We start from the raw sequence: 14,654 nt of genomic DNA on the forward strand, positions 1-14,654 counted from the left end.
TTAACTTTATTTATTTTGAAAATATTAGTTGTTATTTTCTTCTTTAATCACTTGTACATTAAAGCATTATCGACTTGTACCTTTTAATCCGTGCGTCGATATTGAACAAGACAACTACCGAAACGTCGACAAAAATGTGTAGGTCGTCATGCTATCTTTGGATTTTTTTTAAATAGTACAGTTTATAAGATATGTCAAGAATACGTAAAAAACATAAGTTTGTTATGGACGGGTGAATTGTAACTAATTATCTATAATTTTGTTAAAACCTCAGGGATTTAAGTGTAATAAGCTTAGGGGCTAAAACATAAATAGTGTTTAAAAGACCAAACTACCCTCATTTTAGGGGTCTTTCTATAAATAAAAGGGGGGAAAAGTTCTTATTTTTTGGGTATCTTAAAATACCCCTCCCTCATGCATTATAATATAGTATAGATATCTATATCTATATCTATATCTATATATTATATAAGAAACCATTGGAGGACACATGTCACCCTATGGTTAATCCTCAGATGGTTTTCCCTCTCAAAGTATAAAATGGGTAAAGTGGACCATTTCCGACTAATGGGTCAAATATTTGGAGCCAGTATATAACCTTATAACCCGGTTAATTGAACACTTCTCATATCCACAATCTAGGGTTTCATCATTCTCTCTCTGTACACGCGATTCAGCTTCAAAGATCTTCAGATCCTATCTTCAAATCAAGGTTAGATGATGAATAACTTCGATTAAACATCATGATTTTATAATTATTTAACATTCGATCTTCTTTTTAGTTGTGTATAGATTTGATTTTCATTTGATCAAACCCTAGAAAAATTTGTATGTGTCTCTGTCTCTTCCAATACCATCACCGAACCTTCAATCCGATCCTTCCTTCATCATTCAAGTTATTTGAAGAATCTAAACTCGAAGGTAGTTGCTATTTTGTAGTTCGATTCTATTATTTTTTCATTCGATCGGTGTGATATCGATGACGTTTATTGATTTGATATTTAGGTTTTTAATCGGTCTGATATAATGTTCTGTTGGTACCTTTTTTGGACAAAGATTCACTATCTTTATGTTTTTTACATTGCTTGAATGTTATTTAGGGTTTATAATCCACGCCGATGATTTGTTGGAAATTTTTACAAAGTTTGAATTTTATAGTCTTTATTCAGAATTGTATTGATATTTATCATGTTTCGCTGTTTGTAAATTATTTAATGGTGTATTCATATTTTTCAATACATAATGATTGTTCTGATTTGCATTTAGTTAGTGTATTCACACATTTGATATTGATATCATAAACTGATTCCTTTTTTTGTTTCGTTTTGTGTTTATTGTTTTCAATCAATGCTATACTTTTGAAGTTAAGATGGTTTATGGATTCTCTCGATATGTTTGGGACAAGAATCAGAAATCAATGGTTAGTATTCATCTTATTTATTATATTAAACCATATTTAAAATTCATGTATTGTGTTATATTGTTTTTAAACGCATTAATCTGTATTCATTTGGATGTTCAGAAGTTGCCCGCTGATTATGAAGTTTGGATTAAAACTTTTAAGTACCCGGAGAAGTATGCGGTCATAAGAACTTTAGACGCAAGGAACTCATGACTATGAAAGACTTCGATTCTTTGGGCGAGGTAGTGAGCAATTGGTGTCTAACGTATTCTTTTGGTTCAAGCATGTTTATATGTATCAGGGAAATGCCAAATGAGGTATACAAACGTTTGGATACAGTTAGTGAAGGTGAAAACTGGTGGGACTGGGAGGTATTCGCGGTGTTCGTCTTCGTCTGCATTTCGATAGGTTTATCGAGAATCTCAAGGATTTACATTTATGTATTTTAACCGGGTCTTAGTTGCAACTTGCATTTTCATACATATACCTGCACTTTTAATTGGCTAGAATCAAGGTTACATTTTGTTGGTCACTGGTCAGGTTTTGCAAAGTAAGGAGATGCTAATTTGGATTTTTTTATAAGTTTTGTTGTTACTTTTTTTACATTATTATATAAAAAAATATGACACAATCATTGATGTATAACTTACTGGTTTATCATATATTCTCTTACAAATGTAAAGGTGTTGAAGAAGTCAAAGGAAGTCTTCTTTTGAGAGGTTCGACTCTGTAGAGATTTCCAATTTATGTATTGTATGATGTTTTCTTATTATATTATGCATGTGCACTAATTGTGATATTTGTAGAAGGCAATTTATGAGCTAGAATTTTGATTTTATTACTTCACACTTCCTTTGTCCAGTATAATATGTATTATGTATTATCTTACACGGTCCATCTAATTGTGTTAACTTGGAAGATATTGCTTAATCTGAATAATAATATACAATTATAAATTATTAAACTGGATTTTGATTCAAATTCATATTTTCCACTTAGCACCTTTTTAATTTATATAATTTAGAACTAATATTTTATTTCAATCCACTTAGTTCAATTTGAAAGGCTGAAAATAACAAGTCAGAACCTTGGTTTTATGTGGCTCTGTGAATATAAATTAGTTTTATGTGGATATAAATGGTGATCATCTGTTATAAATATATATCAAACTTGTCTATGTTATGAATCACATGTATGTTGGTAATGATTATGAATGATAATTTGATGATCATAAAACTTACAGAGTGGGATGTGAAGGAAGAAGGAAGTAACTCAGCAACGGGAAGATGATGACGTGAATGATGATTCGTCTTTGTAGTTAAGGAGGGAACTGGAAAGGAATGTTGGGAAGAAGTGAAATATGTAGCTCAATCGTCTATGGAATAGAATCAATACATCTGGGTTTTCTTTTTTATTTAACCAAATCGATACCTAAAGAATTTCCACCACTTGTAGGTTGCTGCAGATAAAAGCTTTAAATCTGTGCACTTGATTTCTGGAAGTCACTTATGTCGATGGCTTTTAGATTCACCATTTGTCTCTTTATTTCCATGTCCAACATGATTTGTATACATGTTTGTCAGTAAACAAGTTTAAAGATTTTATTGTGTCTATTTAAAATAAACAACCAGATTACAAAGGGTTATCATCACTTACAACAGAATTATTTGTTAATGATGGTTTTGGCTGTCTTAGGATCATAATCTTGGGTCAAGATTTAACGCGCAATTACATTGCTGCCATTGAGGTATAATCTTTTTCTGGACCCGTTTATATTATATGCTTTATAATCCTCCAGTCTCAATAGCATTGGAAATACTGACCTGACCTGTACTTAGTCAAATATAAGTGTTTAATTATTGTTAAATGCCTATAGTACCCTTCAATATTCTAAATATGTGATGGTGATGAGATATATGCAATCTTACACTTCTATACTTTGCAAAAGATGGCAAAGGTGAAACCTTTATGGGTCAGCCCAACCGGAGTTCCTGAGCATCTTTCGACATACTAAAAAACAAGCTGTTTTTTCAACCTAAACCCATTTTGACATGTTATGCAACCCACCTATGTACATCATGCCACCTCTACATGGGACACCTAGAGTATTTTAATAATTGTATTGCGTGTCTTTCCATACTTTTCACATAAATCACTTCAAATCTAAACTACCCAAGAGGAATTATGAGTCATTATACCATTGTTACTGTCACACCCTGCTAGTAGCGGAAGCATATTGTGTGTAACGTAAGAAAGGCAATCATTGCATCTGTAACACCTCGTGTTACCGAATGTCAAAGTCAAAGTCAAAGTCAAAATTGACTTCTTTGACTATAGTTAGTCTATTCTATGATTGGTGCTTCTGTTAGTTGTATTATGTGGAGTGAGTGTTATTAATCAAAGTAATCGAATGTTTATCGACGCGAAACGATTTGCGACTGTGAATAATAGGAAGTAACAATGCGATAAAGTCAATCAATCAATAATCAAGCTAATCGAATCATCATCGAACTCGAAACTCAAATTACGCAAATTCTGGTGTTAGTATACGTGTGTGTGTGCCATATGTGTTACTTGTGCATGTTTACTTTATGTGATGTGTGGTAATCAATCGAAACTCGAATCAAAACTCGGAACTCAATCGAACTCAATCAAAATCGAATTATGATAAATGGTGGCGAAAAGATAGTGTGAAATATAGATGCTTGTATGTAGATATAGTGGTTGGGATTAAAAGTAATTTGAATAGGAAACTCTATCGTATTCGTATCATCTCCAATCGAAATCGAAATATCAGAAATCGTCGCACCGAACACTCGAAACAGGCTGTTGATCGATCAGGTCTTCAGCCGATCGAACAGTCCAGCCGATCGGACAAACCGTCCGATTGGACAGGCTGTCCGATCGGGATGCCTGGCCGATCGGCCAGCCCTTTCCTCTTTGGGAAGCCTATAAATAGCCCTGTCATTGTCATTCTTTCCACTTTTGGAAACTCTCTGACCGACGAGTTCGTGCTCTTCACTTTTCCTCAAATTTCTCTCAATCCTGGTAAGATTTCATCCTAAATCTTATACGTTCTTGATCTATACACACTCCTACACCTTTCTATCTTTCAAATCTTAACTTTTAACCGTGAAATCATCAAGATTCAAGCATTCTAAGATGATGTCATCATGGTGTTCTTGAAGAACTTCACGGTTTGGCCTCAATCCACCAAGAATAGCTTGGATCTAACCGATTTCCACATAAACAAACAAAGATCTACCACAGATCTAAACATATTCACGGTGGAAAAGATTGAAAGATGGATTTTCCAACTTTCTTTCAACTCTTTTACACTCAATGCCTTCAAACCGGTAGAAACGGAGCTTGAACCCACTCACTAATCACTCTAGTAGTTGTGCGGTTCGAGATTCGGGATTCTATCCACGAGGTTCACTGATTTCGGGTTAAACGTTAAACTACCGTTCCGAATAGTTCACCGGCCGGACTTGGGTGATTCCTATCCGAGCAGGGGAAACAAGTAAGAACGAAGGTTCCATGGTTCAACTCGTTGTCAAAATACTTCGATATAACGTCAAACCACCAGAACAGCCAAGTGTTAGACGAAAACTGTTCAGGTCAGGATGCTGACCGATCGGACAGGCTGTTCAAACGAACAACCCAACCAATCGGACATATCAGCCGAACGACAAGGCCAGCCGATCAGCTGGCACATGGCCCCACACTTTAACAATTTCATGAAGTCTAGTATTGAACGAAGTGCTGTTCGATCGAACTACGGTTTGATTTGAATTACTCTTCGGATCATGAGATACTATGCTTCAACACTTAATCGATTTTCAACTCGTTCGACGTATTGGAGTGCCACCCGATAGAACATGCCGTCCGATTAGGTAACATTCTGCTGAGGACTTATTACTGAAGTACCTAACCGATCGGTTAAGCCGGCCGATCGTACAGCCCGTTCGATCGATCGACCTAAAAGGTAAGGACACTTCAATGTTCTCGAATACTACAACGAAAACTTCAAAAGGACAAGCCATCATACACAAACACATCCTGCACAAAGGAAGAGACAATCCACTCGAACAACCCAACCGATCGAGCCCACCGGCCAACCGAACAGGCTGTCCGAACGGACTGTCAAACCGAACGAATAACCCATCCAATCGAACCTACCGTTCGATCGACCAGGCTGTTCGACCCATCAACACTTGTATTTGTTTTACGCGTTACTCATCGTTATGCTATCGAACTATTCAGGCTAACCCTACTCTCATGCGCTCCCTTCAATCCATCAACCGCTGTGAGTATACTCGATCCTTTTTTTTGCTTTTAGCACTTTTGGGTGTTACATATGTTACTTATACGAAATCACATCGAACATACTACTCAATCATTTCAAACGCTAACCGTTACCGCATGTATTACGTGACTAAATGAATGCTTGTTGTTATGTTTACACGTGGAATGCTGTCTACCTGCCTTAACGACGATAGTACTATAGTTTGGACTCAGCGCCCGTTCACACGGGGGTTGTCAAGGACAATTACTTGCATGGATTACGGTGGTAATCATGTATTGCGAACTGCCTCGGGCAGTCAACCCGCAGTCATTGGTATCGATAGATCCATGTCGATAATTAACATGCTTTGTTTTCCTCTGTGTACGTGTTGGTTATGCGTAAACTATTTCGAACTCTATTATGCAATTATCAAACTTGTATGCTCACCTTTACATTTTATGTATTGACTTTATTTTAACGTATGTGGCAGGCAATTAGGATGCTTATCTGCTAGGAAGGCAAGCTTAGAATAAGCGTCTAGAGCATAGTTGTCTGTAGATCTTGCAGATCGAGTCTCTAGAAGCATTTGAACAATTTATATATTTAAAATCTGAGTTGTCGGAACAGAATATTTGACTTGATGTTATCTGTAATAATTTGTTTGCTATTTGAGGTACGGTATGGGACGTATTATATAAATTGAATAGTGATAATAATTGTTATGGAAGCTTCTGGACAATCTGTTTCGCTTAGTGCCATGCCCCGATGATTCCGCCATCGGTTGGGGTGTGACAGCATCCAATCATGTAAACATAATAAACCACAACGATGCCATATATATATTGATTTCAAACAAAGTTTACAAGTTGCCATCGTAGTTTAAAGTTTCCAAACACGTTCACAACATTAAACATAACATAGTTATCAGGTTGGTTTACACATAACAAAAGATTGTTTTTGACATAAAACATATTGGGGTTTTGTTCCCTATATACCCATACGAAGTTGGGATATAGAAGACAAATCCTCCAAAAGCGGCTATTGTTGTCATTGACATTCCCGTTTCCCATAGTGTATCACCGGCTCAAGACTTGTTTCCTGAAATACATGTAGTTTTAAAAAGTCATCAAAAGTTGAGCGAGTTCATGCAATTATTGTTACCATATGAAAACTCATAAATGTTATCTTGTAATGAAATACGAGTATGTTATTAGCATTCATGGATTTTAAGGATCTATCAGAGTGCCGCGAACACACTGACATTACGTACCATAAGTAAGTAACCAAACCGAGACAACTTTGACATCATAGTGTAACACCCCTAAAATAGAAATCTTTTTTTTTATAAATCAAATGTTGATATTAAATGAAATAAACTAACTAGGAATAAAACTAACCTAGTTAGATAAGAATCTAAGTGATACTAAGTTAGATGTTAAAAAAAAACACTTGAACTAATAACCTTATGAAAGTAGGAGGGTTAAACATGCCAAAAGTGAAACAAGTTTTATTAAAAACAAAAAAAAATAAAATCCTACACACACTGGTGTGTGTGGTTCGATCAAAACACAGGGGAGGGCGACCAGGGTTCTTCAAAACCCTAACTTCCACAAATCTCACAAATTGAAGGCTCAAATCTGTTCCAAAACGAAATCTGAGCTAAGATTAGTGATTTCCATTGCAAGGGGGTCATAAGGTATGTGAAATTTGATAGGAAATCTCTATTTGAAATTTTGATGAACTTAGAGAAATTCGAAATTTATTGTTGCATGATTGTTATATGGATGAAATAGGAACAATATAGTGTCTAGGAGTAAACCCTAGACAAGAATATGATGAAATCATGCCTAATTGTAGTAAATTCCATGAACACCATTGAAGGTGATTAGTGGGTTTTTGTGAACTTGATAAACACTAGGATTTCGATTGTTATTCTAGTGTAATTTGATATTTATGAAGTGATTTGTGATTTATTGATGTTAACCCTTACATAAAATAATCCGACTGATGTTAATTTGGCTATATAACAAGTTATGAACTTGATAATGAATCATGTAAATTTCTACCCTTAAAGTGTTTGTAGAAATGCCTAAGTGAAGGCTAAATGTTGAAATTTGAACAAAACCACATATTTGTACTAGTTGGCGAATTATGCGTTATGTGATAAGAAAAGAGTTCTAAACATATTGTGGCTGAACTCTATAGGAAAGGAAAGCGGAGCGTCTAGTGGACAAGCCGGTGGTGACGCGCGTTTGAAATGTGTGCTTTGAAGGTATGTAACTCGATTCGTTACATTAAGTTAATTTGATATTTAAATCATGTATAGTTGTGTTTTAGAATAGAGGCTTGTGTTGATTGAGGCGACAATGTTCACTACTTGAATTAATAGGTTAAGATTGGATTAAGAAGCGTTTGGTAATCAATATAAATGGAGGATTCCATAATTGAGCCAGACGGGTCGAATAATTGTGTAGTTAATAGTGTTAGTGTTTGATAGTTAGCTTTTGGCGTCGACAATCACAAGAGCATGAAGCCATACGATTGGTAGTGAAATGTCGGTGATATTAAGCCCCGGATGTTGGGTAAGAGCGCCTTAAGGTTACTATCTCATTGGTACAAAAATTGGTATAAACTTGGTGGGTTGAATAATTACATAGTGATTTCATTCATTCGGTCCGTAACCCGAATTCTTGGAATAATGAATGTCATAGGCACATCGGTAATGAAATTACAGACGTATAGGAAAAAGAATCACCTAAAACAGACCTACAGATCAAAAGTTATGGGCATTTGAAGTTAAAATTTGTTAATTTCGGAGCTGGCAGGAAATGCAGGTCAAAAACCTGCACCTGCTGGAAAACCGAGTCCCCCGCGCCACGCGACATGATCCTTTAGATCTGGCGCGACACGCGACAAAGTGAAGGGGGTCTGGCGCGACACGCGACAGGCCTAAAACTAAATTTTTATTTTATTTTCGATGGTTTGATGCTAGAACTCGTTTATATGCATTCTATAATTGTCAAAACTAACATTTTAAGTGGTTTTGACTCTAGGTGATGATGGGGTCTTTCCGGATGGCGATCAAGTATGTTTTGAAGAACCGAACACGCACTTTTGAAGCTTCTGCGTTAAATTGACTTTGTTGTAAACAATGTTTTAAGATGTAAACAATTAACTAATCATGTTTTGGATGTTTAAACTAGTTAGTAGTTAACTAGGATGTGGTTACTGTAAAACTTCTATTTTGTACTTTGTTTGAAGTGAAGTGCTTTTTATATAAAATATAAGCATATTTTATTAAATTCGAATAGAAATTAGTCGGGTGTTACACATAGAGATCACAAAAGCACTCCTAAGGGTATACCAACCTAGAGTGGAGCGCGCCTCAAGCTCGATAGATCTATACCTTTTGCACCTTGGTCACTAAGTGATTAATGGTTACTAATGTCATCATCTACTTATATAAATTGATCATGTTATCATCTAAATCCATAGCTAACATACCGTTTGCTTAACATGTATTTCCCCTCGATGTTTTAAAAACAAAACATTGAAATCAGTGAAAGGAGGGACATGAACTCACAAGTTTGCGTTCCGTGTATTGTCATACCGTAAAGTGAGCGTCCGTACGCGTGAGTAACCTACATGTGTACTAACTTTATTAGACACTAGGTCTTATCGGACCTCGTACAAGTTGTTCATCTTGAATTCTTATTATGTTTTCACTTGTCATTTTGGAACAACTTTGTATTTTGATTGTTGGTAGTTTGTTCGTTCGATTGATATATATAGATTGATTTCATAAGTGTATACATATATTTTATATGTATTGAATAATGTGTGAACTGGCTTCGCCCTTCACATGTCCTCGTGCTTCACACGCGTGTCATTGGGCTGAGCCCATGTCATTGGGCCTAGCCAACGTTTTATGTCATTGGGCCGAGCCCATGTCTTTTATGTAATTGGGTCGAGCCCATGTCCTTTATGTTATTAGGCCTAACCCATGTTTTATGTCATTGGGCCGAGCCCATGTCTTAATATTATTGGGCCTAGCCCATCTATTTTGTTATTCGGCCGTAGCACATGTATTCAAGTATTTGGGCCTAGCCCATAATAAGTTTTGTGAGTCTATTTAATAATCTTGCATTTTTATAAAATTTTACTAAGTATCGGACTTTTACATGAGTTCATGTCCTTATAAAATACTTAGGGGGTGTTTGGTTGCATCTTAATAGCCTCTTAATGGCCCATGTCTGACTGAGTCAGATTTCATATTGTTTGTTTTATCCCTCTTAAAACTTACCCAACCACTTATTGTTCTCTGACCGAGTCATACATGATAAAGAGTTTGACTAGAAACTTTCCACCAAATACCCTAAAAAGCCCACGCAACTTTTTCTCCCCTCTTCTACCCATCATGCGCCTCCTTCCCTAGGGTTTTTTTCTTTGCAAATCTACAACAATCTGTTACAAAGGAAGCATCAAAGGTATGTTCTAATCACTTTAATCGAATTAATCGCTCATTTTGTTGATGTCGTTGTATGAAATCTTCTTTTTTCTGTTTGTTCTTCGATTTCATCTGATTGTGTTGTATGTATTCCAAACTAGCTTCGAATATCTATAAGTCTTTTTGTTGCTGCTGCTTCGAATATCTTCGATTTCATCTAATTTGTTGCTTATGTGATGATAATTTAACATTTGCTGCTGTTGTTGATCATATGAAAGCTGGGTTTTTTTTTTTTTTTTTTTGCTGTAATAACTTGAATTAAATTGGGGATTTTAATGTTTAAACTGTGCATATATGTTTGCTCTGATTCATTGTTCTTGATTATAATGTTTAATGTCCTGACCTACATGTGCTTTTCTGAAAGGGTGTTTATGGTTAGTTAAGACTTAATATTCAGGATTATGCACTTATGCGTGCTTGGTGTTTGATGTATTGCCTCACTGAGATGAAGATTTAAATAAAGTGCCTAAAGCTTGTTAATTGAAAAATATGAGTTCCATTTACTAGAGAAGGTCTAGTTCTAATAGAAGTGAGCATAAGAGGTTAATTTGACAAGGTGAGTACCCCACTGATGTTGTCATCCAATGAGTTTAGGTCCAGGCTCGGCTCGTAAACCAATTTTGAATAAGCTCGACTCGACTCGTTTACTAGACAACTTTAAATGGGGTGAATGCTATTAGTTATTAATAAAAACAAATATGAGTACTCTTGAGGAAACTTCATGGATGCAACAAAACTCAAATACAAGTCTACTAAAAACTGAGTTCAAGTTTATTTTACACATTCGAGTCTTAAAAAGTATAAAAATATACGTCTAGAATTTAGGGTTTTAGACATCCTTGTGGATCTAGTAAGTGAGCATAAGAGGTTAATTTGACAAGGTGAGTACCCCACAGATGTTGTCATCCAATGAGTTTATATACCTAGGTGAGTACCCCACTTGCTGCTGTTGGTAATTGGTATGAGCTTATTTATAGCAAAAAGTCATCTCCATATATCCCCACATCAAAAGTTTGTGAACTTATTTGTAGATTCTAAGTTTGTGAACTTATTTTTTTTATTATTTTTTTTGCTGCTGTAACTTGATGTTCAGTGTTTAATTATTTAATTAGAGTTGTTTTTTTTTATCAATTGGTAGATTCTACTAAAGAAATGGCTGAAAAAAAGATTAGGATTAATTGGAAGCAAGAAGGAGTCGGTAAAACTTTTCTAGAATCATGTATTCATGAAATTGCACTTCATGGACGTGAGGGTAGTAGCCTGAAAGCAATTTCATGGAAGAGAGTTGCTGAAAAATTGAAAATAGAACATGATTTTATAGTGGATCAAAAACAAATGAAGAATCGCTATGATTACTTGAAATCAAAATTTGCAGCTTGGTCAAAGCTTAAGAACAAAACTGGAAATGTTTATAACCCTCAAACAAACACCTTTAACTTAACGGAAGAGGAATGGCAACTTGAGAGCAAGGTATTTCTTTATATATACATATATATATTTCAATAACCTCATAGTAATTCTTAGTTTTTTCCATATAGTCCAACAAATTCGTAGAAAAGTTGAGAAGAGGGCCACTTGATTATCCCGACTTGTGTATTCAATTGTTTGAAGGATCTACTTCAAATGGTTTTGATAGTTGGGGGCCATCTTCTACAATTCCTCATCCTTCTGTGGAAATGATTGATCAAATTGCTCCTTTGGACATTGATGGCACTCAAATGGAACATGGGGCTAGTGAAGAGTCTTCTGATCGGTCTAAACACAAACGAAAATCATCAACTGAAGGTGTTAGTTACGAGTCATCGGGTCGGTCTAAAAAAGGGAAACAAACATTCAATGCACATCTCATGGAAGTTGGGGAGGATATAAGGAAGGTGGCAAACATGTTGCTTGAGAAACACAACCAGTCTAATGATATACATGCATGCATGGAGAAGATGGAGACTTTGGGATGGGAAGAATCTGATGCGAAATATCAAACGGCGATTTTTCTTTTTGGTGAAAGTGCTGATTTGAGGAAAGTGTGGTTAGAACTTAAGCCGCACACTTGTGAAATGTGGGTTAAGAACGCGGGAACGAAGTATGGATTATTTTAATGTTGTGTTCTAGTTGCCTTTTGATAGCTAAACTTTGAGCTATGTTAGTATGTGTTTTTCTTTTGATAGCTAAACTTTGAGCTATGTTTGTATTTGTCTTGTTGAATGCTAAAGTTTGTATTAGATGCTAAACTTTGTACGCTATGTTTTGGAACGTTATTTGAATTCTATGTTCATGCAATGTTATTTTGGATTCTATTGTCTTGATTATTTTGGGTGATAGGTAACCTATGGACTCGGATGAGGAGATTTTGCTTTTCTTGTTGCTTTGTTGGCATTGGCTACAATTAGTCTCGATATTGACCAATCATGAAAGGATAAGAGATCTGAATTCGGCATTGACCGATCATGAGTACACACAAGAATTGTTGCATGGCACTTCTACACAATGTCATGAGATGATTCGCATGTCACGTGATGCGTATGTACTATTGTGCAATCATTTTAAGCAAAGAAATTGGTTGCAGAGTAGTAGGTCAATAACATTTGAAGAAAAGATGGCTATGTTTTTGATTGTCATAGGACATAATGAGCGATTTCGAATGGTTAAGCGAAGGTTTCAACACTCAACAGAAACAATTCATAGATGTTTTCATGAGGTCTTAATTGCGATGATGAATTTCGCAAGAGAAGTTATAATTCCGACATCTTCTAATCCAATCGCGAATGCTTCAGAAAACCATAGAAGGCTAAAACAAATATTTCCTGGAGCAATAGGTGCGTTAGATGGAACTCTTGTACATGCAGTCGTACCTGGTGATCAACAGACTCGTTACAAGGGAAGAGGAAAGGGTGAATGCTTTCAAAATGTTTTAGGAATCTGTAATTTTGATATGATATTCACGTTCGTATGGGCCGGATGGGAGGGTATTGCACATGATTCACGTGTTTTGAAAGAAGTTGCTTTTAATCCGAGTTCTGGCTTTTATTTCCCCCCACCAGGTTTTTAACCTTTCCTTAAATTTGAAGTAATTGTTTATCTAGTTTTTTATTTAATAGTTTTGATACTAACATTTGCAGACAAATATTACCTTTGCGATGCCGCATACACCAACACTCGTGGGTTTATGACTCCCTATCGTAATACGAGATATTGGTTAGCCGATTTTCGACGACAACGTGCATTGACTAAGGAAGAAAAGTTCAACCATGCTCACGCACAACTCAGAAATGTGATTGAGCGCGCATATGGTGTTTTGAAGGCAAGATTCCCAATCCTAAAACAAATGGCCCCCTTTTCATTTCCAATACAAAGAGACATGGTGATTGCGTATTTCGCCATCCATAACTTTATAAGGAAATGGAATATTCATGATCAGCTATTTGTGGAGTACAACGATAACACTTTTTTTGGAGAAATGCAACAGGAGGAAAGTGATGGCCAGTCTGTTCACGACATGGAATGGGGCTCACAAGGCATTGAATATATGACTACTTTGCGTGACGAGATAGCTACTCAATTAATGTCAAATGCTTAAAACCAAAATTGTACGCGAGTTATTAATTTCTACTTGGATTATTATGTTTTCAAGAAGGATTTATATGTAATTTGGATTTTCTATGATGGTTTGTATTTTTTTTCTTTAATAATTATTCATTATTAGGAGTTATGACCAAACAGATACATTATACTCAGCAAGAAATAATTCAGAAGGGTAAAATCGTCATTATACACAGTCATTCAGAGATCCAACCAAACAGACTTAACTGGTTCAGCACTTACTGGTTCAGACCTCTTACTGGTTCAGACCTCTTATTCTTTCAGCACTTATTCATTCAGAAGTTGCCAAACAGCCCCTTAGTAATATTTATAGATTTTCAACTTTCCGGATTTTGTTATCGGTAATATATATTTGTATTCGTTAAGCGTCTAAAAATATCTTATTTTTAAACGTGTCGTCGTAGTCGCTTTATAGGTATATTCCGCGTCGAAGAGTCACCCAAATGTCGTAGTAGTTTCTCGCGGTGACGATATGCCCATTTGGTCGTCATCGTTTGTTATGTATTTCTTTTTCGACCGATTTCTTTACATGCCTTATTTGTCGATGGAAATATACTTTATTTATTAGGAATATATATACTTGTCATTTTTGTTTCCGTCGTCTGTGTTGTCCGCCCGTCCGTTTAATCCGTTTAAACTTAGCATTCATTGGTAGATTGAGGATATTGTGTATATGGTTTTATGTGTATTTGTACTTGTTATCTTTCAAGTATTTTCTTGGTATCCTTTGTGTATTATTTAGATTACCCTACATGTCTAAATACATACACTTAACACATAATATATATACACATTGAGGAGTTTTCTAAATATATATATATATATTTCCCTAAAAATATTTATATTTATAAGTTTCATTT

General features: G+C 35.5%; 2 protein-coding genes and 1 long non-coding RNA gene across 8 annotated transcripts; all 3 read left to right on the plus strand.

Annotated features, from left to right (window-relative positions):
- Positions 1-581: 581 nt before the first annotated feature.
- LOC110916347 lies at positions 582-3,062 on the plus strand. Of its 6 annotated transcripts, XR_004884614.1 has the most exons (5): positions 582-712; positions 793-921; positions 1,365-1,420; positions 1,523-2,121; positions 2,646-3,062. It is a non-coding gene; the product is annotated as an uncharacterized LOC110916347 (long non-coding RNA). The 6 variants fall into 6 exon arrangements; XR_004884610.1 differs by having other exon boundaries at positions 793-1,420; XR_004884611.1 differs by having other exon boundaries at positions 614-712; positions 783-1,420.
- Positions 3,063-10,166: 7,104 nt separating this feature from the next.
- LOC110917504 lies at positions 10,167-12,429 on the plus strand. The gene is made up of 3 exons (XM_035985361.1): positions 10,167-10,177; positions 11,573-11,667; positions 11,736-12,429. Exon 3 carries the CDS (start codon positions 11,874-11,876, stop codon positions 12,291-12,293), a length of 420 nt encoding a protein of 139 aa, XP_035841254.1. The 5' UTR covers positions 10,167-10,177; positions 11,573-11,667; positions 11,736-11,873; the 3' UTR covers positions 12,294-12,429.
- Positions 12,430-12,523: 94 nt separating this feature from the next.
- LOC118479296 lies at positions 12,524-13,771 on the plus strand. The gene is made up of 2 exons (XM_022162044.2): positions 12,524-13,235; positions 13,314-13,771. Exons 1-2 carry the CDS (start codon positions 12,524-12,526, stop codon positions 13,769-13,771), a joined length of 1,170 nt encoding a protein of 389 aa, XP_022017736.2.
- Positions 13,772-14,654: the final 883 nt, after the last annotated feature.

This window comes from Helianthus annuus, chromosome 16, assembly GCF_002127325.2.
Source record: "Helianthus annuus cultivar XRQ/B chromosome 16, HanXRQr2.0-SUNRISE, whole genome shotgun sequence".
Taxonomy (NCBI): domain Eukaryota; kingdom Viridiplantae; phylum Streptophyta; class Magnoliopsida; order Asterales; family Asteraceae; genus Helianthus; species Helianthus annuus.